We start from the raw sequence: 21,870 nt of genomic DNA, 5'->3' as shown, positions 1-21,870 counted from the left end.
ATAATCTTTGGTGCTGAGTCCCTTGCGGTGACTATGGAGGGCGGTGTTTATATATCAAAATGGCGGACGATAGGCCCGTTGCTAATCACAATGACGCAAATAATGTTGCCGAGGATCCACCAGAACCAAATTTTGTGGGAAATGGACTAGATAACAACATCGAGCGCAATGATACAGATACACCTGATGATGTTGAGAGTGGGGGCCTCAGAGATTTTATAACTAGAAATTACTACCATCAACAAGTACGTAGCGTACATAACTGTACTGCAGGCCTAGTACTACTACTTAGCCCCACTAGTGTGGCACGGACTCTCACTCCCGATTTATCCTTAGCCACACATCCGTATGCGCAATTTCGTGTCGGCGAAATGAACATTTTTGGCGCACCAACTTATAATCGTGGGCGCTATTTCTTTTGCACACTAACATGATTCTTGACCTTTCCATTTTCTAAATACCATTTATTGAATGAATTCACTCACGTTATTCAGGTATTTTGCAGTCTTTTTTCCTTCATTCATTCAATCTAACGGGCCCACTCTCACAGTCGCCATCTTTAAAATAAGGTCGTTGAGCATTACGTCACTTGACCCCTCATCGTCTCAAACGCTGTTCCATGTCAAGACATGTAATAAACGGACTGAGCGATAAGATACTACATGTACCAATGGACTCTTCCAAAACTTTCGCAGCAGTTTAGATGTCTCGACATGGAACAGCCGTTGAGACGATGAGGGTCAAGTGACGTAATGCTTATAAGTTGGTGCGCCAAAAATGTTAATTTCGCCGACACGAAATTACGCATACGGATGTGTGGCTAAGGATTAATCGGGAGTGAGAGTCCGTGCCACACTAGTGGGGCTAAGTACTACTGTACTACTGTCAGTAGGCCTGGCCTTGAACTTGAAGTACTAGTCATGCTAGTACTAGTAGAAGTACTACTGGATAGCTAAGTAGGAAGCCCTAGGCCTTCCTATTTAGCTACCCAGTGGACCTAAACTAAAGCCTACCCGATCATAGGCCTACCTCATAAGCCTTATCGCTAATACCTACCACATGGCTGATTTTGCACAACTGTGGAAAGGCATTGTGGGAAGGGAAAAGGGGCAATGTTGGCTCTTTTTCCTTCCCATGATGCCTTTATACTATTGTGCAAAATCACTCTTGCAGTAGGCCTACTAGTGATCATAAGGCTTATATCAACATGACCGGTGACCGATACTCGCGAGGCAGTTGTGTCCGACATGTCTGACGCATCCATGGAGCTATTTCCTAGCCTGCATTGTTTGCGAATTCATGTGAACATGAGATGCAGTTTGTTAAAACCTTGGTCTCGTGCATTCTCCATAGTTTCTGTCTTCATTTACATGTACATGTAGCTTAAAAACTGCTCCAGAGGCATGAGTCGCAAAAAGCCTACAATGAAGTTTCCTGCAATGGGTAGGGCCTTCATTATGTACATGTTGTAATGTTTCAGTGTTGAGTCTTCAAGTATATATGACGTTGGCGCATAACTTGGAACAAGGACAATGTTAGAATATAATTTATGGAGTGGCTAATATGGGCCCACCGTAGTCAAGTAGTGGGAACTGTAACATGACTTCCAAAGTTTATACATGTGTTGTGGCACTCTACAGTTATTGCTAAGCTTAAAATGATTCAATTTCCACCAATGTGGTATACTTCTTCATGGTATTTTAGGCCAACTGTTACTACTGATCAATTGGTACACAGTCTATATTTTAACGAGCTCACGGAGCCAAGTTTGAACCAGGCGTTGGATGTCCTTTTTTCCCTCTCATTTTCTTAATTTTCTCAATCAGATCCTATTACTTTCCAAACATGTTTCTCTTTTCAGTTTCAGTAAATTCATGCTTCATGGGGATTTTTTTAGAAGGGAAATATTGAAAGTCTGAGATCCATTGATTACAAGTAATACATGTACACGTAGATATCGCCAGACTGATGCAACAAAGGGAGACAGCAACCTGTCTAAACTTCTGTAACCACCTGTATAGCCACTGTACATTGATTTAACACCAACAATGCTATACATGCACATGTACATGTAGCAAGTTCTCATTGATAAAATTTGGGTACATACAAACATTCACATATCAAATATTCTCTGCATGTTTCTCGTACGAAATATACACTGAAGTTAATTTACCGTTGATTTTAATACTGATTGCACATCACATGAGCTTTTTACTCTTTGCAGCTATTGTGTGAGACGTTTTTCCAGTGAATATTTGGAAAAATTATAGACACATGCAGATAGTAAAATTTTATTGCATGTTTAAACTACTCAATGATCATTATAAACTCACGATCATTGTTGAAAGTCCGACTCTGAAACATAAGAGGTGACTTCAGTCCATTTGTGGACTGCTTCTGGTCGGAATCCTGTCTCTGTACATAGTTGCATTACCAATGTACATGTAAGCACGTCAGAACCAGACTAAAGACTTGCCATGGAAATATTTTCAAGTTCCACTCCACATGTCCAGTTGCCATGCCAGTAAAAAAAGTAAACATATATATTAGAGAACTGGTCCATGGTAAAATGCATACATTACCTTTTTTTCTTTACTTGATGGCACAGGTTGGTGCAGTGGAGGAGATGTCCCAGGCAGATCAACAGAGGAGAAATAACTTTTTCCAGAGGGCAGTCAGTGAAAGCCAGCGGTGAGGTTTATAGCTTTGGTGCAAACCAGTCAGGCATGGACAGATGTCAGAGCATGTTAAGGTCACAGTATTCCAACTTGGGGAAAGTGGAGAGACTTCCTCAACTTGAATAGCTAGAGACCTACATTGTACCTTGCTGTAGTTGTTCCCTTGCCCTTCCTCTGAAGTCTGATCCTTTTTGTCCTGTACACCAGAATGAGTGCTGAAGTCGAGAGATGCCAACAGCGACACGAGGCTCTGCAGGCAGAGCTGGGAGCAGGCAACCTGCATGCCTGGACCATGGAGCATGCGTCCGAGGTCACTGTCACCCTGCCTGGTCCTTCCCAGTCCACCGATCCCATCCCAGAACTTCCGGAGCCCATGGACTGTAACAAGTAACCCATGCTGGTCGAGGACTTCTCTGGATGGAATGATTTTTAGAATTGATACTCCTTTATAACACGTCTTTGGTTAAAACAAAGAACGTTGCATGATCTTGAAAAAGGTACATTGCAACTTGTGTGTTTGTTTTTCTGTGTTTTCCTTCAATGTCCTGTCAATGAGGCATTCATAGAATGAAAACAAAGAATTTGCTATCTTTTGACTAAGTTTTGTGTGGCTGACTGATCCAAAGCTATGCTTGCCTGCAACATTCTGGGCTTTGCAATTACAGAGCAGGATTTACACAAGATCCTAGTGGAAAAGTTTATTACTGTGTTTGTTTGAATTTCTGGTCATCAAAGACATGAACATACTGTACGGTTGTGTTGTTCATACGTTCACCCTCTGTATTTCCTAAACAAATCTGATTGTAATGAATAGGTAAAAAGGTTGTCTCCTTTAAATGTAGTACATGTAGAAAGTAAGTTAATTGATAAAACAAGGGAAACACCACTTTAGTCAAATTCTACATTTCTCCAACTCACTCATTTAATAAAAAAAAAAGGAAGAGGGATATCAGCCTATTTTCTACATTTTGTTAATGAATGCACATTTTACTACAAAGAGGGTGGATTAGCTTGAGTAAGTTTCAGGCATTATAAATATGTACAACGCTTGCTTATATTTACAATTACAACCCTAGCGAGGTTTTTAAAAGTCTGAGGAAAATCTCTGTAAAAGGAAGTTAGGTGACAAAGGATGTGGACGGCTTGCTTTATTTTTTGTACTATAAATGCATAGGGACCAAAATAAATACTGGAAGAACGTTACTTAACAATTAACTCTCTGATCCCTAAAGCACATGTATTACAGGTGCCAACAACAATTTGAAAAACATAATTATAAAAGTGACATCATCAGATAAAAATAACAAAATCAGAGAAAAAAAATTTCCCATAATTTGTTATACAAGTCCCTCGGAGTGGCATAAACTGCCTTACTTTTCATCGGAATGGTACAAACTGCCTCATGTTTCATCGGAATGGTACAAACTGCCTCACTTTTCATCGGAATGGTACAAACTGCCTCACGTTTCATCGGAATGGTACAAACTGCCTAACGTTTCATCGGAATGGTACAAACTGCCTCACTTTTCATCGGAATGGTACAAACTGCCTCACTTTTCATCGGAATGGTACAAACTGCTTCACTTTTCATCGGAATAGTATTAACTGCATGGAAAGTGTCTGTGGAGTTTCACTGACTGACAATGAGGGTGTATTCTGATGGCAGTGCTGGCCAACTGCTCATCAGTTCGTATCAGATTGGACATTCAGCTTTTTTTCTCCAAATACTGCATATGCCTAAACATTTGAAACACTTGTGATCATATCTGCAGGAGTACACTGAACCCAAAACGTGTTTGTTGCTTGAATGAAACCTTCAACACTTCACAAAATACAAAGCAAGTACATGCAGGTAGGCTATTGCTGATCACTTAAAATAAGAATATGGAAAATAAGGAATAGTCTGTTCTCAGATCAGGATCCTGGACAGCTATGGAGAAATTCACCTAGCCTCTTGAAGTATCACTTTTTGTTCAACTAAATCAGCAGTTTTTAGTTTTTCTGGCACCAAAAACGGATGCAAATGCTGTTATGGATAAATTCAAGGTTCTGTGGTTGATGAAATATTTTTGCAATTTGATCGGCAAACCACAAGGTAAGAAAAAAGGGATAGAAACCACAAAGTTGAATAAAAATCCCAAAAATTTTATCCAGAAAATCCAAAGGAGACTGACCTATAATTAGCAAGGGAGGAAATTCAGTTGAAGTCTTATAAAAACCCAAATTCTGCCTGACACAGCTTGCAAAAATATCAGATCAACTTGGTAAATGTGGGACACATTATGTAATATTTTTTTTAAGCAGCGCAAACAGTGACAGCATTTAGTTCTGTACAGCCATCAGCGATGGGGGTTGGTTGCGGATTGTCCTTGACGGGGTACCCACTGCTCGTCTGTCGGCTTGAGGTCTGGGCTGGGTTTGACGCATGGCAGACTCCAGCGTTTGCTGTACAAAGGAAAGAAACACAAGGGCTTGGTGAAACTCCATGCAGGAAATGAAGATGATCATGTCTTGGCAGTCATTCCTTTGGCAAGGAATGTACAGATATTTTTCATCTGAATGTGCACAAATTTGTCAGAGCTCTCTTACCCGTCTATCGGTGCGCATCCTTGCATTGTAGAAGGAGGCAGAATCAGGGTTCTCCATTAGAAGCTGGGATTGTAGACGCTCAAATTTCTCTCCTTCATCCTCCGGCTTGTCAGGAAAACATCAAAATATTTATTGACCTTACTGCCTTCAAGGCAGAAACATACCACAGCAAGTGCTAATGGGTCGTCTGATTCACATGCTTACAAAACATATTTCAAGAGGAGAGGAGTTTACAGTCTGTCTGTGCTTTCATAAACTAGGAAAACGGTTTATCAGCCACCATCCATTGGCAGCAAGAGCGGGGTCAGAGGAAAGAGTTTTGTACGCTCCCGAAAAGTATGACCAAAATGGGGGACCCTTAAATTCGTAACGCTTTCTACAGTTACTGGAATGAAACAGTTTCCTTCCAAAAATTCATTCTGAATGAGAAAAGACAATGAGAGAAATTTAACAACGTCCCCCAAAAAAGCATCTTCTCTTTTTAATGCAGTCTTCTTTGACATGTATGAGGTAGAGAATGAAAAGCTCGAAGTGATTTCATAGTTTATCATGAAAAGAAAAATATTTGATGCTGTGATGGGACAAGGCCAGAAAAAAAGACATGGAAACCTTCCGATGCAATTCCCAAAGTGTATATTTCAACTATTCTCTCACTCACAGCTTTGAATCAGAACTGCGGTTAAAATTTTGAAGCTAATCCTACAGTAAAACAACTTCCAGAATGCATGCTTTCTAGACTCTTGATGCTATACTCACCATGTCTCCGTTATACATGGTGCCCAGCCTCATCCCAAAACCTGCCTGTGCGCTGGTCTGCTGGTCTTCGCTACTCAAGAAGCACTCAGAGTACCAAGTGTCAAACTCTGGGAAGAAAGAAAAGAAAGTGCCGTAAGAATGGAACTGAGAGATTCTCGTAATAGACTTCAATGAATTTTCTCCAATATTTTGTCATTATCAAACATCTCTCACAGTACGATACTGTGCAGAAGGAAACCCAGGCAGAAACTGAAGACACAGTTACTGCCTGGTGAACATCACAGGCATTTATGGAAATGTTGATCTTCAGACAACACAAGCAGGCAGCCTCTTGTCAAGCATGTCCCAGAAATGATGCAAAATTACGTAGACAGCCTTGGTTCCCCTGGCAACTACACTCATTCTGATCTGAGACACGATGGAGGGGAAACAATCGTCTATTTGAATGAGGGCTGGAGTTGTGAGATGCTCTTTCGACACACTAACCTTTGAGGAAACAATTTGTTTTCATAAAAAGTCAGGGCTCTGATATTGCTAACAATACAAGTATCAATATGGCGAAGAACGGCAGCAGCAACACAAATAAAAAAAGAATGTATACACAACCATGAAAAAGACAAGCAACCACACTGTACACTGTTTGTGACTCAGGCACGAGGTTCTGTTTCTGAGTCTCCCTCACCTGTGATGAGCCTCTGTCTGCATTGGTCCACCAGCTTCTGACAGTACTGCACCTCTGACTTGACCTGCCGCAGTTCATCGTAGTCCAACCGGTAGGCAGCCTTCAGCTCCTTCAGCTTTCGGATCAGCTGGAACTCTTCTTCTGAGATCACCAACTCACCGTTTTCAGTGGCAAAATCTCCTGGAATTCATCAAAAACAAGAAAGGAAAACAAAAACCTGGTGCCGCTTAGACATTTTATAAAAGGTGGAAGTCCTTTTTCTGAATTTGAGACAGATTTAACCTTAATTGCACATTTACACAGCCAGCCACATGTTTCTCGAATTATGAATAACATGCCTTTATGAGTGGAAAAGAAAACGGCTGTATTTTATTAGTGAGTTTCATTGCTGAGGAATATCTCTAAAACTAGGCCAAATTTCACGGCGCTGATGAGCAAACGATTTTGACCTTACAGAGGCTCCATGTATTTCATGCAGACCATAAGCAGTAAACACAGCAAAAGCAGAAACCTTGGAGGAAAGTTTTTCTTATCTTTGTGTCATAATAATAGAAATCTCCATGCGTGCGCAACCGTCGGCACAACCAAGCCAAGTACTGCCATGAAAAAGTGCTTAGTTAGCAAATTTTCCGCTATACAAGCATATTGTTTCTGCTATAAACTGTTAAGCAGCTCTGTGAAATCGGGCTGTGTTCTCGCAATATCCTCAATCGACCAACAGGTGAAAAATTGATTGGAAAAGGGCAGTTCTCGTGTCAGAGAATCTTCTCTGCTGCAAGTGATTACTGACAATCTGCTCACCTTGCTCAGCTCTATCGTTCCTGACTTTGTCGATGGCCTGTCGCGTCTGGTCAATGTCCTCCTTGGTGGTGTTGATGGTCTTGGCCAGGTCTCGGCACTGCTTCTTTTTAGCTCCGAGAATATCTGGTGAAGAGGAAGGAAAACCCAGTGATTCAGGACTGATGACCAAGACCTATTCTGAAAGCACGCCGGACATGCGGTTGAGCAGTTGTTTAAAGATGTGCAGAATGTGTGGTTGTGTGAAACAAGCTAGGGAACATTCCAAAAACAGATTCATAAATACCTCTGACAGTTCACCCATTCCTACCAGTTGAGAGCCTGGGTGGTTTTTATCCATTGATTATTAAAAAGTACCACTGGTTTAAAACAGTATCCTGGTTTCGCATTCAAATCTTGACTCCTGCTTTATGGACTCAAACCCTAAAACACGATACTCATCAGTCTCATCTGGCATCACCAGCCAATGAGTCCACATTTCATAGAGCTGAAATTTGACTCTACACCCGCTTATCTGCCATCTGCATCAAACTACGCAGCATGCCACACTGCAAATTTCCATATAAGGAGACTTTACTAATACGTGGATTGGTCAATTATTGTTCATGGCTCCTTTCCCCTAAACATACTACATAACTCTTACAGTCCCAAATCGTCCAATTTTAATATGATTTTTATATACACCCTAGGGGAAAAGGGTTAAAATATGAATATACACCAGGCAAGAGCCAAAACCAGAGTTACTTAGCAAGTGAGCTTTGGAGGCCTTGGTGAAACGAGAGATACAATTCTCTGGAAATGACTGAGATTGATGGGTGGCAGTGTAGTAGTACAGACCACGGAAGACCTTCACAAGACCAACACAAGACCTCCAGTCTGAATTCAAGTCGCAAACTATTCAAATGAACGCAACAAAAGCTTTTCTTTGTCATTGTCCACCCTGTTACTTGTGACTGGTCTTGTGAATGGTCTTGTGCACAGTCTTGCATCTGGTCTTATGTCTGGTCTTGAGATGGTCTTGTGCACAGTCTTGCATCTGGTCTTATGTCTGGTCTTGTGATGGTCTTGTGCACAGTCTTGCGTCTGGTCTTATGTCTGGTCTTGTGATGGTCTTGACTTCAACACTGATGGGTGGATGATTTTTGCTACAGCTCACCTTTGTTTTCAATGAGTATGCGATTGATCTCGCTCCCCCTCTCGTGCTTGAACTCCTCAAAAGCAACAGTGCGGAGCGGCGGGGTGCTGGCCCGTGGCAGCTGGGGCAGCTCGGACAGAGGCCCACCGGACCCAGCCGCTGAGGCCGTCTCGGCACGCACCGCCGACTCCCTCATCTCCAAGGGAGCGGGGCGGACCGGTGAGGACTGCTCCGTGGGGTGGGTGCTGGGGACAGGACTGGTCGTGCCTTGGACAACCTTGGTGGGTTGCGGGCTGTGGGGTTTGAGGGAAATAACAATAATTCTATGCAGGCTTTGTGTCGATGGCATTCTGCCTTAACCCGACCTAATACTAGTTCCAACAGGAGTTTTTATTGGGAGGGGGAATCCTGACGAAAAGATTAAGTAACAGCTTAATAGCTTTTTGGATTAATGTGCCTTTCAAAGTTATCCTCAAAGTTTAGAAGTGATTGAATTTGAAATTTAGTGTTTACATTAAAACAAAAGTGAACGGCCCATCAAACGCCTTATAAATCCAACTCCCAATTTGGTAAATTAGGACAAGATCTACTAGACAGTGTCCATTCATCCAACTTGTCTGCTGCTGTCATCCATAAGTAAGCATTGGATGAATGCAAGGATCTCAATGTTTTTTAGCTGTGTCTCATGGAATGGTAAAGGAATAGTCTTTCTTAGAAAAGGTTTCTACTTCATTCCAAGTAAGGCCTAGAATCGGAACAAACCTTGCTCTGTCTTTGCCCCTCTTGGATTTGGCTTTCTTGGCTGATACAATGGCAGAGTGAGTGGGCTTTGCAGAGGAAGGGGCAACACCTAGGCCGAAACCCTGGCCATCCACTTCACCGACATAGGTGGCCCCTCCGTTGTCATCAAACACCACACCTGCCTGAAAGAGCATGAAACACAAGTTGCTACCAGAAATCTTAAAAATAAACCAAATTAGCAATTAGCAGCCATGACAACGACGGTATGGTGCGTATGTTTTCATACAAGTCGTACATATGCAGCAACAAATGGGATGTTTAGAATTTGGCAAAAAAGTGCACCTTAACTTTAAGAACACATGCTAGCACTGTGCCACCCCAGGAGGGTGTTCCCTTGAATGAGTCTATGGGCCCTATGTGGGACTGAGCGGGGGCGCAAATTTGCCCAGCAACAGAGGCTCCTTTGGTAGGAACTCCACTTCACTGGTTCACGAACCACTATGAGGTGCATGACTTGCGTACACATGGCTACCAACAAAATGAATACCAACATGGTTATTTCAACCGATAAGGGGTGCCTCTTCTCAAGGCGCATACAAAACAGAAACAACAAGAAGCCCCAGTTTACCAGAACTGGTACTGGCAGTCAATATCAAAATCAAGTGTTCCATGAAAATGTAAAATGGCTAGACATTTATAATAAGCTGGCAATTTTCACAGCAAACTTTTCTGACACAGCATTTGAATTCTAGCTTGAACCTTCTTGGCACTTCTTTTATACTCAGCAGGACATTTCTTTGTCATTAATCAACTTTATACATGCGTATTACTAGATTACTATTCATCTTCGCAGATTTTATGCACAATTGACAGCTGAACATGCAATTTTTTTTGCTGTTCGAACTGTAAAATATGAAATATAAATTACACCTCGTCTCCACTCAAGTTAGTTTAGATGATCTACAGACTGAAGTATGCAGCTGCTTGGATTTTTCTTTGCTGGAAAAAATGACTATGCCTTCGTTTAACTCCCTACGTGTTCATTGGTACTTGGTGGCCATCGTCTTCAGAACTCCTGCTGGCCAAAAAAATTCCACGGTAATAAGCAACGTCTTAATACCTTCTGAGCTGCTGCCACAGCGGCAGGGTCCATCCGGTCGATCAGGGTGTACTTGCTGCGCAGCCGGGCCTCCACATCTTGCTCCATCTGGCCCACCATGCTCTTGAAGGAGGTGAAGACTGTCTGGATCTGCCGGACGTTGACCACGTCCAATTCGTCAATGGTGCCATCCAGGTAGCGCCGGACCTGGCTCTGGATCTCCAGCCGCTGGGCCTCAGACAGAGGCTCATAGTTGACCTGACTTCTGTTGGCCTGCAGCAGAGAAATAACAATTTATGCTGCTGGTCACCAAAAGCCTCCTTGATGTATGGCTAGAATGTATGGTAAGAAGGTAAGTGTGGTAGTAATTGTCTTGAGCACTACCGTTGTCTTGTACCATACATAAGTAATGCCTTCAGCATAAAAAAAGTATGATTAAAACTGCACACAACATCAAGCATTTCTAAAGTCTGAAGATTAGTATGAACTTCTAGAATATCTAAAAAAAAAGCAAATTGTGGTCAAACCTGGAGCTTCATTTGAGTTTAATACAATGTAAGGGTTCTTACGCATACATTTTGCACAGTGGAAGTCAAAAAGAATGTTTGAGTGATATGTTTGAGAAAAGGGTTGAATAAGCTGCAGAGTGCTTGGAAAATGAATGTGGACAAATATCCTCAACAATGACTACAAGTGACTTTCCATAGACCCCTCAAACATGGCGTTGTGGAGTGGCTCTAGGGAATGAGCAATTGATCAATTAATTTCTTTGGGGGGGAGAGGTTTACTTCATTTCTCACCAGGGTATCATGCATTGCCAGCTCGTGCTTCAGATGCTCGATTTCCTTGGTGAGTTTCTTGACGAGTACCACTGGATCGAAGAACTCGTTGACGGCCGGCTCAATGTTGATGCCTCGCATGCGGATGGCAAAGCGCAGCGTGGAGATTGTCTCCTCAATCTGGGCCGCCTCCCCCCAAATGTTGGCGATCAGCTTGGTGTTGCAGTTGCCGCCTGGACACAGCACAAGGTGCCACAAAGTGAAGGTAATTTATTAATCCTCCTTCGGTCATAGTAGTCACAGACACAAATTTCCCTTCAGTCATAACTGTCACAGTCACAAATTTCGATTCGGTCCGAACAGCCACAGTCACAAATTTTTCTCCGGTCAAAACAGTCACAGTCACAAATTTGCCTTTGGTCATAACAGTCATAGTCACAAATTTGCCTTTGGTCATAACAGTCAAAGTCACAAATTTCCCTGTGGTCTAACAGACTGCCGAACGAAATACACGTATTTATGTATTGTAAATCCAAGTCAATCACAGTGCAGGAAAGTCTCATTGTGCAATACGGCATGCACACTGCGGCGTGCCGGGTCTGTCAGCATGAAGACAATTGTGGACTGTTAGACCGTAACATAGAACATGTTCATGTGAATACGAAGTCAGAAACTTACAGGAAATACAGGGTACTTTTTTGGGGGCACCACTGCCAGGAAGAATGGGGCACATAGCTAGCTTTGGCCGTGGACAAAGTGGAAATTTTCAGGGCACCACGGCCAATTGTTAAGGTGCCGACCGCCATGCCCGTGGTGGCCGCAGTGAAATTTTGTCCAGAATGCATGCTTGCATAGGAGGGAATATGCTTGTGTCGACACTTCAACATGCGCACATTAAATTAAATTTTGATTTTAATTCCAAACACTGTGACTAAGCACCAAGGGCCAGAATGCATCAAAACATTGCAAATCCAGGAGCTGTGTTGAGTTTAAACAGATTGGTAGGGTGATGTGTTTGCTCACCGAGTGAGTCCTTGAGAGCGTGGGTCAATTTGGTCTGTCGGTAGGGTATGTGATCCCGCTTCTTGTCAGCCAAGGCGATGATGGTCTGCTCCAGGAACGTCAGCGACTTGTTGATAAACATGGCTTCCTGCTGGGTCTTGCCTTCAGACTGTGGATATAAGACATTACATTGAAAGGTCTGCAAGGGAAGCCATCACAGTCACGGTTGTACAATTTTGACCGCCTGTGATAACCCAGAAAAACCATACCATTACTGCGAAAAGTGGTGCTTTAATTAAAAAGACTTCTTGCATTTTGGGGGCCACATCTAGTAATAATAACGGTTTGTAACTCCTGATCATAGAGTACAGGATTTGAATTCAGTAGTTTGTTACTTGTGAGGGTAGACGGCTGTATTGGCTTAGCTATTTGCATCTGAAATACATGTATCTGCCAAATCAGCAGGGATAACATGGTGCAAAGTGCACCGAAGAACCACTGGTACTGAAATATGCTATGTACAACACATCGATCATTATTACACATTAGAGCATGGCTTTAGATAGCATGACCATCAACTTACCCCTGTTTTTCCAAGCCTCTCTGATCCGGCCAGGTCGACCAGGTTGAGTTTGCTCTTCATGTACTTGGCAGTGGAGTCTGTCCGCGACCGCGACTCCACGTGGATGGTGAAGATGCAGTGGGAGCGAGATGAGGCCTGGTTTAGGGTATGAGAGGCTATGGCTCGGTTGGTCTCACCCTGGAGTAATGACACAAGTTGTGGAACTTGTTAGAGGAGGATGGCAAAAGTTTGAGAACTGTAATCTGTACGATAGTCAGAAATTCCCAAACTTAATTGCAGATTCCTAGTGTTCTCTAAGATATGGGACTAGTCTGGCACCCGAGTTTTTTCTCCCATTTTACGCACCATGTTTAGGTACCATTTCAAAATTCTTATCAGGTAGTTGTCGGACAGAATGGTCCGAATAATACATTTATTATCGGTTGGCTATCAGGATAAGTGTTCTCAAGTGGCCAACTCTAACTGATAAATGCCTTTACATTGCATTAATTCCCCGGGCTATGTGGTTTAAGTGAAGCAACACCCCCTCCATTATTCACTCAACACAAGTCACTGTTATCCGTCGGATGGCCCTGTCCTACAGTCAACTGATAGGAATTTTGAAATGATGCCTTAAACGTAGCCATCACACTGGCTGTGCTACACTGAAATTCTGGAACGTCGCATCTTGCACATGACCTTGATGAAAAAACCGAAGCTGTCTAAATGTTTGACTGCATTAAATTTTCACAAAAAATATCTCTAGGACATACAGATATCCACTTGACCTGAACTCGAAAAAAAAAGAAGGTTTTGGAGGAGGGGCAGAGGTAAGAACAAGGCTTGTGATCCACATGCTAAGGCTCTTCTACTGCACTTCAAAATTTTATCAGCCCCTGCCAAGTTTGAAATTCAGAACTTGGAGAATGCTGGAACTGGTTGACCTTAAAATATGGCGAGACACAATCAGCTTCCATTGGACTTTACGATATGCTTTGTACTTTACTGATCAGCAGACAGTTCAATTTAAAGAATAACATCTTATTTTACAACTGACGACAATATATTTCAACCAACATCATCTAAAATTTACAACTGTTGACGAAGTGTTTTTGTTACGGCCACAAACCCACAGCCCACAGCAGTTTTGGGGCATGAATTGTGAAGTTGCAACGTACGAAACAAAACAAACAAACAGTGTTTTTTTAAATACCTCAAACAGCAGGTTGAGGGCCTCCTCCTCATTTTGGGCAAGATGCAACGACAGCCCCTTGATGTTGACCCCAAACTCGTCCTCGCTGATGGTCATCATGGGCAGGGCCTGGATGGCGTCCGGTAATGTGCTCAGCAGGTCGAACATGGTCTCGTTGTAGATCTCCAGGTAGGAGATGCGGACCGTCACTGCCTGTTCCCCTCTCTCCTCAATTTCTTTGTACACCTGTTGTGCGGATAAGAAGCAGGTTGCATGAAAGCATGGTGCAGAAACCATCGATACCAAATTGAGGGTCTGAGTTTTCTTTAACAACATTTCTTGTAAAGAAATAACTGATTCTTCACCATAAGCAGAGTTCTACGGTGTCCTTTATGTCAGGGAAGCATGGGCGTCACCAGGTTTTCTTCCGGGGTGGAGGCAAAACAGTTTTTACAAGGGGCAAAATTTCCAATTTGGCAAAGCACTCATTGGCTAAAAATGAAAAACAATAAATAGCCAAACATGGGGGTCAATTTTGATTTTTTCTCCCAAATTTGTGATTAAGTCCCCTTCCATCTTTTTTCTCATTTCTTTCTTACCCCCTCTTTTGGAATTTTCCATTTTTTTGGGAGGGGGGGAGTACCCCAGTGCATTACCCAAGCAGGGGAGGTAATAAGCTGCATTTCAAGGGCTATCTTTACGTGTACTCAATATTCCCCAATCATCCAATTAAAACTAAAATTTTCACACAGCCCTGAAGATTAGGATTTAACTGTAAATGCCAATTTCACAATAAAATATGGAAAACGTTTGGATAAGCCTTGCTGCTGACTTTAAAGGCACTGCTGAAAAACTCCTAAATGCCAGACCCCCTAACCACAAAAGCCTTGATGCCTGAACAAACCTGCTGAGTGATGTTTGTTACAAGCAATAATGTCACGATGTGTGTCCCGTCTTGGTCATGGTCCCAAGGCAAAAACAAAAGCAGAGACAGTTGTTGGGAAAGGAAACCTCCATGTACATATATTCCTACAAAATCAGACTGGGCCGTGAGTAAACAGAGTACACAAAATCTACATTTCATGAATAGGGAACTTATAAACGTGAGGACTAATACGTCCCGATAAACGCTCCTTTCTTTCTAAACTTTTAATGTGGCTACACCGTAAATAAAAAGGAAGTACATGTATTTATGTAATCATTCAGATGCCTATGAGGTGTTTATAGATTACCTGAGCAATTGCCCGTGGAATGACACCACGCTGCTGGTAGTTCTCAGTGGTTCCTGTCATGGTGAATGTCTTACCAGCTCCTGTCTGCCCGTAACACATCAGTGTACCTTAGAGGAAAGAAAATAATCACAGCTGACAACATTTACTTTTGAGAAATATGGAAAGGCTGTATAGCACAGTGAACAGAATATTGACAAGAATACAATATAAAATCAGTGCTCTGAAACATGTAATTGCCGAGCTTTCGGTACCTAAGTACCTTCTTCAGGGCAAGCACATTCAGTTCTGAATGAGTGCAGAAAAATCCCCGTTCATTCCAACTTCGAAAATGATTCACCAAGGCGACCCTTGGTCTCTCCGATAACAGCCCGTCAGTCGTTGGTCCCCACCGTTGCTACAGAATATGTGGGGATCATACAGGCATTACAACTTGCATTACACGTTGCCGCTATGGTAAACTGTACATCGGAGAGACCAAGCGTCGCCTTGGTGACCACTTCGCAGAACACTTGTGCAGTGTGCACCAGCAAACACCCGGTCTCACTGTTGCGCAGCACTTTTGCCCACCGCCTTACGCTCTCAGTGATGTGTCTGCAGCCTGCGGAAAGTGTCATCCAATGTGCAGCGCAAGGAACTAGAGCAATGCGTTATTTTTGAACTTGGAGCACTACAGGGGGACTGAACGTGGATTTTTCTGCGTTCATTCAGAATTGAATCTGCTTGCCCTGAAGATGGTTCTCAGTTACCGAAAGCTCGGCAGTTACATGTTTCAGAGTACTGATTTTATTATTCTTGTCAACATATACTTTTTGTTTGGTTACATAGCATTTCTGTGACTGACAGACAATTCGGCAATGACTGAATATTAGAAAGAGCATCACCAGGGGCAGTTTAGCTTGTATGAGGCAGAGTTAAAAAACAGAGTTACGATGTTTGAAATGGATTTTGGGGGTACACAGCAACAACAGCAACAAATACACTAAAATTGTGCGCTACAATCATTGAAACAGCTTCTCATTTTTTATGAACAGCTTAATACTGGTAGCAGGAAATTATTTAGAAAAAAAATAATGCAAGTCAGTCTTTTAATCCGAGTGCACATCATTTCTACACATTCTATAAATTTTCCACACAGCTAAGCTGTCAGTTCCACAAGTTTTATGTGACATGTACAATGCTACGCACACATGCACAACAGTACTCTATGTACACAAACTGCAAGGTTTTTAATGACAGCCATGCATGAAAACTTTCAGGCTCAGATAATCTTATCCCACAACACTGAAAAGAATAATAAGAGCATCCCAATTCTAAACAGAATAATGAATGCAGTTTAACATGTAGTTATATTTACCGTTGTATCCATCAAGCAGCTGTCCCACCAGATCGGATGCCGTCTGGTCATAAACCTGATCCTGGCTGGCATTGTGGAGTATCCCATCCATTGTGAAGGACCAGTCCAACAACTGGTTATTGACCACACCCCGCCGCGCATCCTTCTTGGCGTGCACATTGACCGCCTGGGACTCCATCTCAAAGTCAATCAGGTCATGGGCAAACTTGTCCGTGGGCCGGGTGCGGACGAACACCTTCACTTTGCTGCCTCGCCGGCTCATGCTGGAGTTTAGGGACGCAAGGCTTTCAACTTTGGCCTTTGGAGTGAAACAAAATGTATTTCCAACATGTAACACATGTGGCCACAATACAAACAGACTTTGTTTTCTGACCAATGCAAAGACAACACCAGAACTAAAGTGCATCTATCTGCAACACAACAACTTAGCAAATCACAAGATGACTGATGATATCATCAATGACATGCAAGTATTCTTAACAACAGCATCTATACTATATATAACTGACTTTAAGTTACACTGTTCTGAACTCCTTGCACTACATGTACTTGTCCAGTGACGACTACCTGTAAATTCTCATATATGAATTTTTCTGGCACTGAACCAATGCCACATTTTTAAAAGCAATTTCCCCTTCAAGGTGGGTGAGTAGGTGTATCAATTATAGTAAGTTTAGTGGTTAGCCACAAAGGTGGGTGATTATAGTTTGATCCCCGGGTCAGATCAGCAGCTTGCAATTTGTTTCCCTAATCAAATACGTCAAAATATAATTCTTTCACGTTTTTAAGTCAAATCCAAAGAAAAAGTTTAAGGATATGTCACTTTTCTTTTTGTGATCCATGGTTGTGGGGGCCTTTTTATAAAGGGACATCAAGTCTAATTTGCACCAGGTATAAGCTCCATCTTTTGAATACAAATTTACGATGACATATTAATTGTTGAACCAGACGAAGATTCATTGCTGTAAAATTTCAAAGTGCCCAAGTTTTTTAATAACAGCCACTATGCACATTCAGTTGCTGTGCCAGCAAAAAGCAAAAGCATAGGGATGTTGGCTCACAATCCGCTGCTTTTCCTTTCAGCAAATCTCGGAGTTAGGATGACATCACTGAGTATTGATACTTCTGATTGGTCAATTGGTGGCTATTACATATTTCACACTTGAAACTCACTGAGGCAACACAGTGTTGCGGTCTATGGGGAAATTTTGAATTATTGACTAAACTCTTAACCTTTACACCGAATATGCCTGAAATATCACTATTTATGTGCTATGAATACCGTATCTCCCACACTACCAAAAAGGTACAGTTATTTGTATCATGTTGCAGAAAAAAGGAGGAAAACGTTCAAATCCCTGTACAAAGTGAATGGAGAGTTGCCCCTTTGCCTAGACATGAGAACAACCTCCCGTTGCCAGAATGCCACTTTCTTAAGGTAATTACCATTTCATCCTGGTAAGAGATTGGCGTTTGAGCAAGGGACCCATATTCATCTTCAACTTGGAATTCATCATCTGACGACAAGTCACCAGAGCTAGCTTTGACCTCCACTGTTATAGGATTTGTGTTCTTTTTCCCCAATATTCTGGGCATCTTGATAGACATTTTTTCCCAAGACTGTTTTGGAGTCTTAAAAATCGTGAATTAGGCTATGTAGGCTAACTGGGATATAGGCTAAGATATCATACGCTGCAGTAGTATGCAAAATGTAACTTCATGTCTAACTAGGCCTGCCTAAAGATTACATGTAGGTCACTCATCACAATCCCGACATGCAAACGCTATGGCAACTAGAAACACACACTACAGAAACCTCCACTTTTACTGTGACATAACTGATAGATTTGTGAAGTAAGACGCCCAGTACGTAACCGCAATTGTGACGCCACCGGACGCCGGTCGTCACGGTGAAAACTCCGCAACAAACACGTTGCGATTGTCACGCTGCGCAGGAGCCGTCTGAAGGATGACTTCACAGAAAGCATATGACTCGAGTGTTAGCTACAAGGAGTCACTGTAAGAGGCTATAAATCAGGCATGAAAACAAGCAATTTTAGTTACTTTTTAGTCGTCAACAAGCCGACCTGTCAGCAACGACATCCACACAAAACAAACCACCCGTGCCGGGCTTCGGCTAGCTGTCCTGTCGCTTCCCTCTATCAGTAGGCTATCACTTTTTTTTATCAGAGACCAAGTTGCAATTCTTTCGTGATTTTGCAGGATAATGACTCGTAACGTGAGCAAAACCTATACGCAGATGCTGAAATGTTACAGCGTGAACGCTGAAAAAATGAAGTAGCACGTAAGGTTACACCGTAGCCTACAAATGCAGTTAAAGTTTGTTATGGGTTCAAGCTGTCGTTGTCAGGTTTAATGCGCATGCGCATATTATCATTTACCCAGACTCCACCGCAGAGGAGCCACAGTAAAGCAATGCAAAATATGTGCTTGGATCAGATTTACGGAGTTGACAGACTAGATGTTTGCGCAGCGGCCACGGTCCGGAGGCGGTCGGGCGCGGTGACAAGCCGGATAAGCGTAAGGGTCCAGTCCACTAATTCACAGAGCAACATTGAAAACCCAATAGCATGCACGTCAACATCCCTGAGATTTCTGAAACACAAATGAAATTCTTGTCTGGTCACTTATCTTTCAATTTCTTTTCAAAATTTTGTGGGTTAACCAATTACATTTTTAATTGTTCCCACAAAAGAAAATCACCCCCCAAAAAGTGATTCTTCCGGAAGTCTGATTGCAGCCATTTTTCAAGTGGCAACCCTCAACTTTCTCGGGCACTTAGGACCATTTTTCAACCGTAGTTTTCAGCCCTTCTGCCTTCATATGAAAGCTCAAAGACCCAGGGAGTTGATCCTGGCAACGATTTACACAATCTCACCATTTTGGGGGCCAAACAATCTCAGGCTTTTTCAAAAGATACTGTGGAAGGGGGCACTTTTAATGCTAATGAGCTGGTCAGAAATTCTCACTTGAATGAGTGGTCTGCACCCGTGCAGTGTCCAAATTCAAAGAAAATTCTCCGCCAGAGGCGCATTAAGATTACACCTACAGATTCTTTTTAAAATGGGGCCTGTTTAGGCCAAGAAATTGTGGGATTGTGTCAGTTTGGCCCAGGATCATCTCTATAGATTCAGGTGCATCCATTTGGGTGCAAACCAGACAAAAATGTGATTGAAAATTTGTCAGGAGTCAAGAAGGTGTGGAATGTCATTTGAAAAATGGCCGCTGAAGAGACTTACGACCATTCACTCTTTGGGGGGTGAGTTTGTTTCGGGTGGATAATTAAAAAAAATCATCGGTTAACCTACTAAAAATTGAAAATCAAATGAAATCTGAATTACCAAACAACACATTGTTTTTGTTTGAGAGGCCTCAGGGATTTCAGTTGCCTGCCATGTGGCTCCAAACTTTATTGATTTCACAGTATTTTCAACGGAGCTTGAATTGGTTCAGTGCACCCACGAGGCGCCCTGTAGATATTAGTGTCGGGCATGGCGCAAGTGCGGCACGACCGGTCGGTAGATGGCGCTTCGTCTTATAAGTATATTTTACGTTTTCGTAACTACATGTAAATATTCTACGTTTTTGCTATTACATTTATGTTATCGCTTTACATACATGTATTAGACATTTTGGTTTACATCGAAACCGGTCTGGTGTCGAGGTGGCGGCGCCTCGTCCTTTTATTAGTTTCGTTCTCATTAGTGTAGTTCTATATTTATTAGTTCTGTTCGATATTTATTAGTTTCGTTTTATATTTATATTAGTTTCATTCTAAATTTTTAGTTCTGTTCTCTCTCTCTCTCTCTCTCTCTCTCTCTCTCTCTATATATATATATATATATATATAATATAGTTTCGTCCTATTAAATATATATTAATTACGTCCTATATGTGTTGGTTTTGTTCAGTTACTTCTTTGAAAATCCAACTGGGAAAAAGGGCTTTGGAAAATATTTGCTTGTATATCAATGTATAGAAACTGAACTACCTGACTTAAAAGAGAAATATCCTGTCAACTATACTGACCCATCACTTCCAGAAACCTAAAATACACGAAGAATAGTGTAATGCGGTAGTATCGTACTCGGATGAAAATTTACGGTTTGAAATTTTATGGTAGTCTATCGGTAAAAGCCAAAATACAAAGAGATCAAAATATTTTACACACTTTCTTGCTTTATGTTATGTAAATAAACGTAAGGCAGTCAGCTACTTTTACGAAAGATTCTAATGTTAATCTAACCTTTGCTGACAAGAACTGCGTCATGTGGAACTCATCAACTGCGGGTCGGTAAATCTTTGCAACGTTGTACAATGTCGTTTTCACGTTAAACACGGGGAGTGAAAACAAACGTGCATGAACCAGGAGACCTAGGTACGATAACGCCGGTAGTGAAAGGTCGTTAATGAAAATCGCTTTTCACCCATCTCCAAAGCAAAGGTAACATTCCAACATGAGGTGGTTCACGGGGTGGTTTCAGTTAGTAGGGAATCATTCTTCCAAAAATTAACGAACGTGAAGGGGTGGCCCCATGTAAAAGCCCCAGGCAGACCGCGCGACGGTTCCGTAAGCTCACTGCGTGACCTTTTACCTCAGGCTCTATGCAAATATTCGGTTACCTAAGACTTTGTAACTGTCAGTCATTTTCTAGGATAATTGTGTAATCTCTTTTTGCGCCCGAAACTGCACTTTTGTACATGTGACTTTTTATTCTTTATTCCACCTTTGACAAACGACACTTAGATTCTTGCACAAGACTCTAGCAGGAAGTCATGTGACCTTTAAGATGGAAGATTCCAATTGGTTGAGCTCTTACATGACCGGCTCGTATTCGATTAATCTGTAAGCCTTCAGAAACATTTTGAGTAGCTCGTCGGTCAGGTGCTGCTGACCAAACCCTTGTGAGGAGCGAGTGCTGCGACTGGACCTTTTCCGAGAGTTGTACGGTAATTCCGAGAACCCATTCTCATGGTGAAGTGCAGTAACCATATACATGTAGTGCCCAGCTAACTTAGCTTGGACCGATGCAATTGCGTTGCGAATGAGCCCCAGGGTTCTAGTGAGATTTTTAACATCGTAGTGACCCGTCACCGCTACGTCCGAACCGTTTGCCAGGAAAAACACCCCCATGTCCCTCGCCGTTCTGGTCCTGCTAACCAGCCCCGGTCCTCCCCGTCTCTATGCTGAGCCAATGGTGCATAGTGCGGCGATTCGATCATTGCACTCACCACATTCTAGTCTGAGTG

General features: G+C 42.3%; 2 protein-coding genes across 3 annotated transcripts; one reads left to right on the top strand and one right to left on the bottom strand.

Moving 5' to 3' along the window:
- The first annotated feature begins 26 nt into the window (after nucleotides 1-26).
- On the top strand, nucleotides 27-3,893 carry LOC110991185 (uncharacterized). Its single transcript, XM_087134271.1, has 3 exons — nucleotides 27-245; nucleotides 2,609-2,691; nucleotides 2,886-3,893. Exons 1-3 carry the CDS (start codon nucleotides 60-62, stop codon nucleotides 3,067-3,069), a joined length of 453 nt encoding a protein of 150 aa, XP_086990397.1. The 5' UTR covers nucleotides 27-59; the 3' UTR covers nucleotides 3,070-3,893.
- LOC110991184 (kinesin-like protein KIF9) lies at nucleotides 3,576-18,951 on the bottom strand. 2 transcript variants are annotated; one of them, XM_022256419.2, is made up of 15 exons: nucleotides 18,664-18,951; nucleotides 16,600-16,897; nucleotides 15,246-15,352; nucleotides 14,035-14,259; nucleotides 12,843-13,019; nucleotides 12,281-12,428; nucleotides 11,279-11,490; nucleotides 10,500-10,751; nucleotides 9,401-9,561; nucleotides 8,660-8,931; nucleotides 7,507-7,629; nucleotides 6,706-6,885; nucleotides 6,024-6,130; nucleotides 5,268-5,372; nucleotides 3,576-5,123 (listed from the first exon to the last, which is right to left on the bottom strand). In XM_022256419.2, exons 2-15 carry the CDS (start codon nucleotides 16,859-16,861, stop codon nucleotides 5,001-5,003), a joined length of 2,454 nt encoding a protein of 817 aa, XP_022112111.2. In that variant the 5' UTR covers nucleotides 16,862-16,897; nucleotides 18,664-18,951; the 3' UTR covers nucleotides 3,576-5,000. The 2 variants fall into 2 exon arrangements, with proteins under 2 accessions (XP_022112111.2, XP_022112110.2); XM_022256418.2 differs by lacking the exon at nucleotides 18,664-18,951 and adding an exon at nucleotides 18,046-18,343.
- Between the last annotated feature and the right edge of the window lie 2,919 nt (nucleotides 18,952-21,870).

This window comes from Acanthaster planci, linkage group LG03 (assembly GCF_054643075.1).
Source record: "Acanthaster planci isolate LZ-2023a linkage group LG03, COTS_SCS, whole genome shotgun sequence".
Classification (NCBI taxonomy): domain Eukaryota; kingdom Metazoa; phylum Echinodermata; class Asteroidea; order Valvatida; family Acanthasteridae; genus Acanthaster; species Acanthaster planci.
The sequence above is the reverse complement of the archived record's forward strand: the minus strand, read 5'-3'. Positions and strand labels throughout refer to the sequence as shown.

Bases quoted from the DNA above. Each gene is read 5' to 3' on its own strand.
- LOC110991185 (XM_087134271.1), top strand. From the start codon at position 60: ATGGCGGACGATAGGCCCGTTGCTAATCACAATGACGCAAATAATGTT. The intron at 246-2,608 runs GTACGTAGCGTA...TTGATGGCACAG, and splicing joins GAAATTACTACCATCAACAA to GTTGGTGCAGTGGAGGAGAT. The intron at 2,692-2,885 runs GTGAGGTTTATA...CCTGTACACCAG, and splicing joins GCAGTCAGTGAAAGCCAGCG to AATGAGTGCTGAAGTCGAGA.
- LOC110991184 (XM_022256418.2), bottom strand. From the start codon at position 18,207: ATGTCTATCAAGATGCCCAGAATATTGGGGAAAAAGAACACAAATCCT. The intron at 9,562-10,499 runs GTATTAAGACGT...ATGCTCTTTCAG, and splicing joins CTGTGGCAGCAGCTCAGAAG to GCAGGTGTGGTGTTTGATGA. The intron at 5,124-5,267 runs GTAAGAGAGCTC...TCCTTTGTACAG, and splicing joins GGATGCGCACCGATAGACGG to CAAACGCTGGAGTCTGCCAT.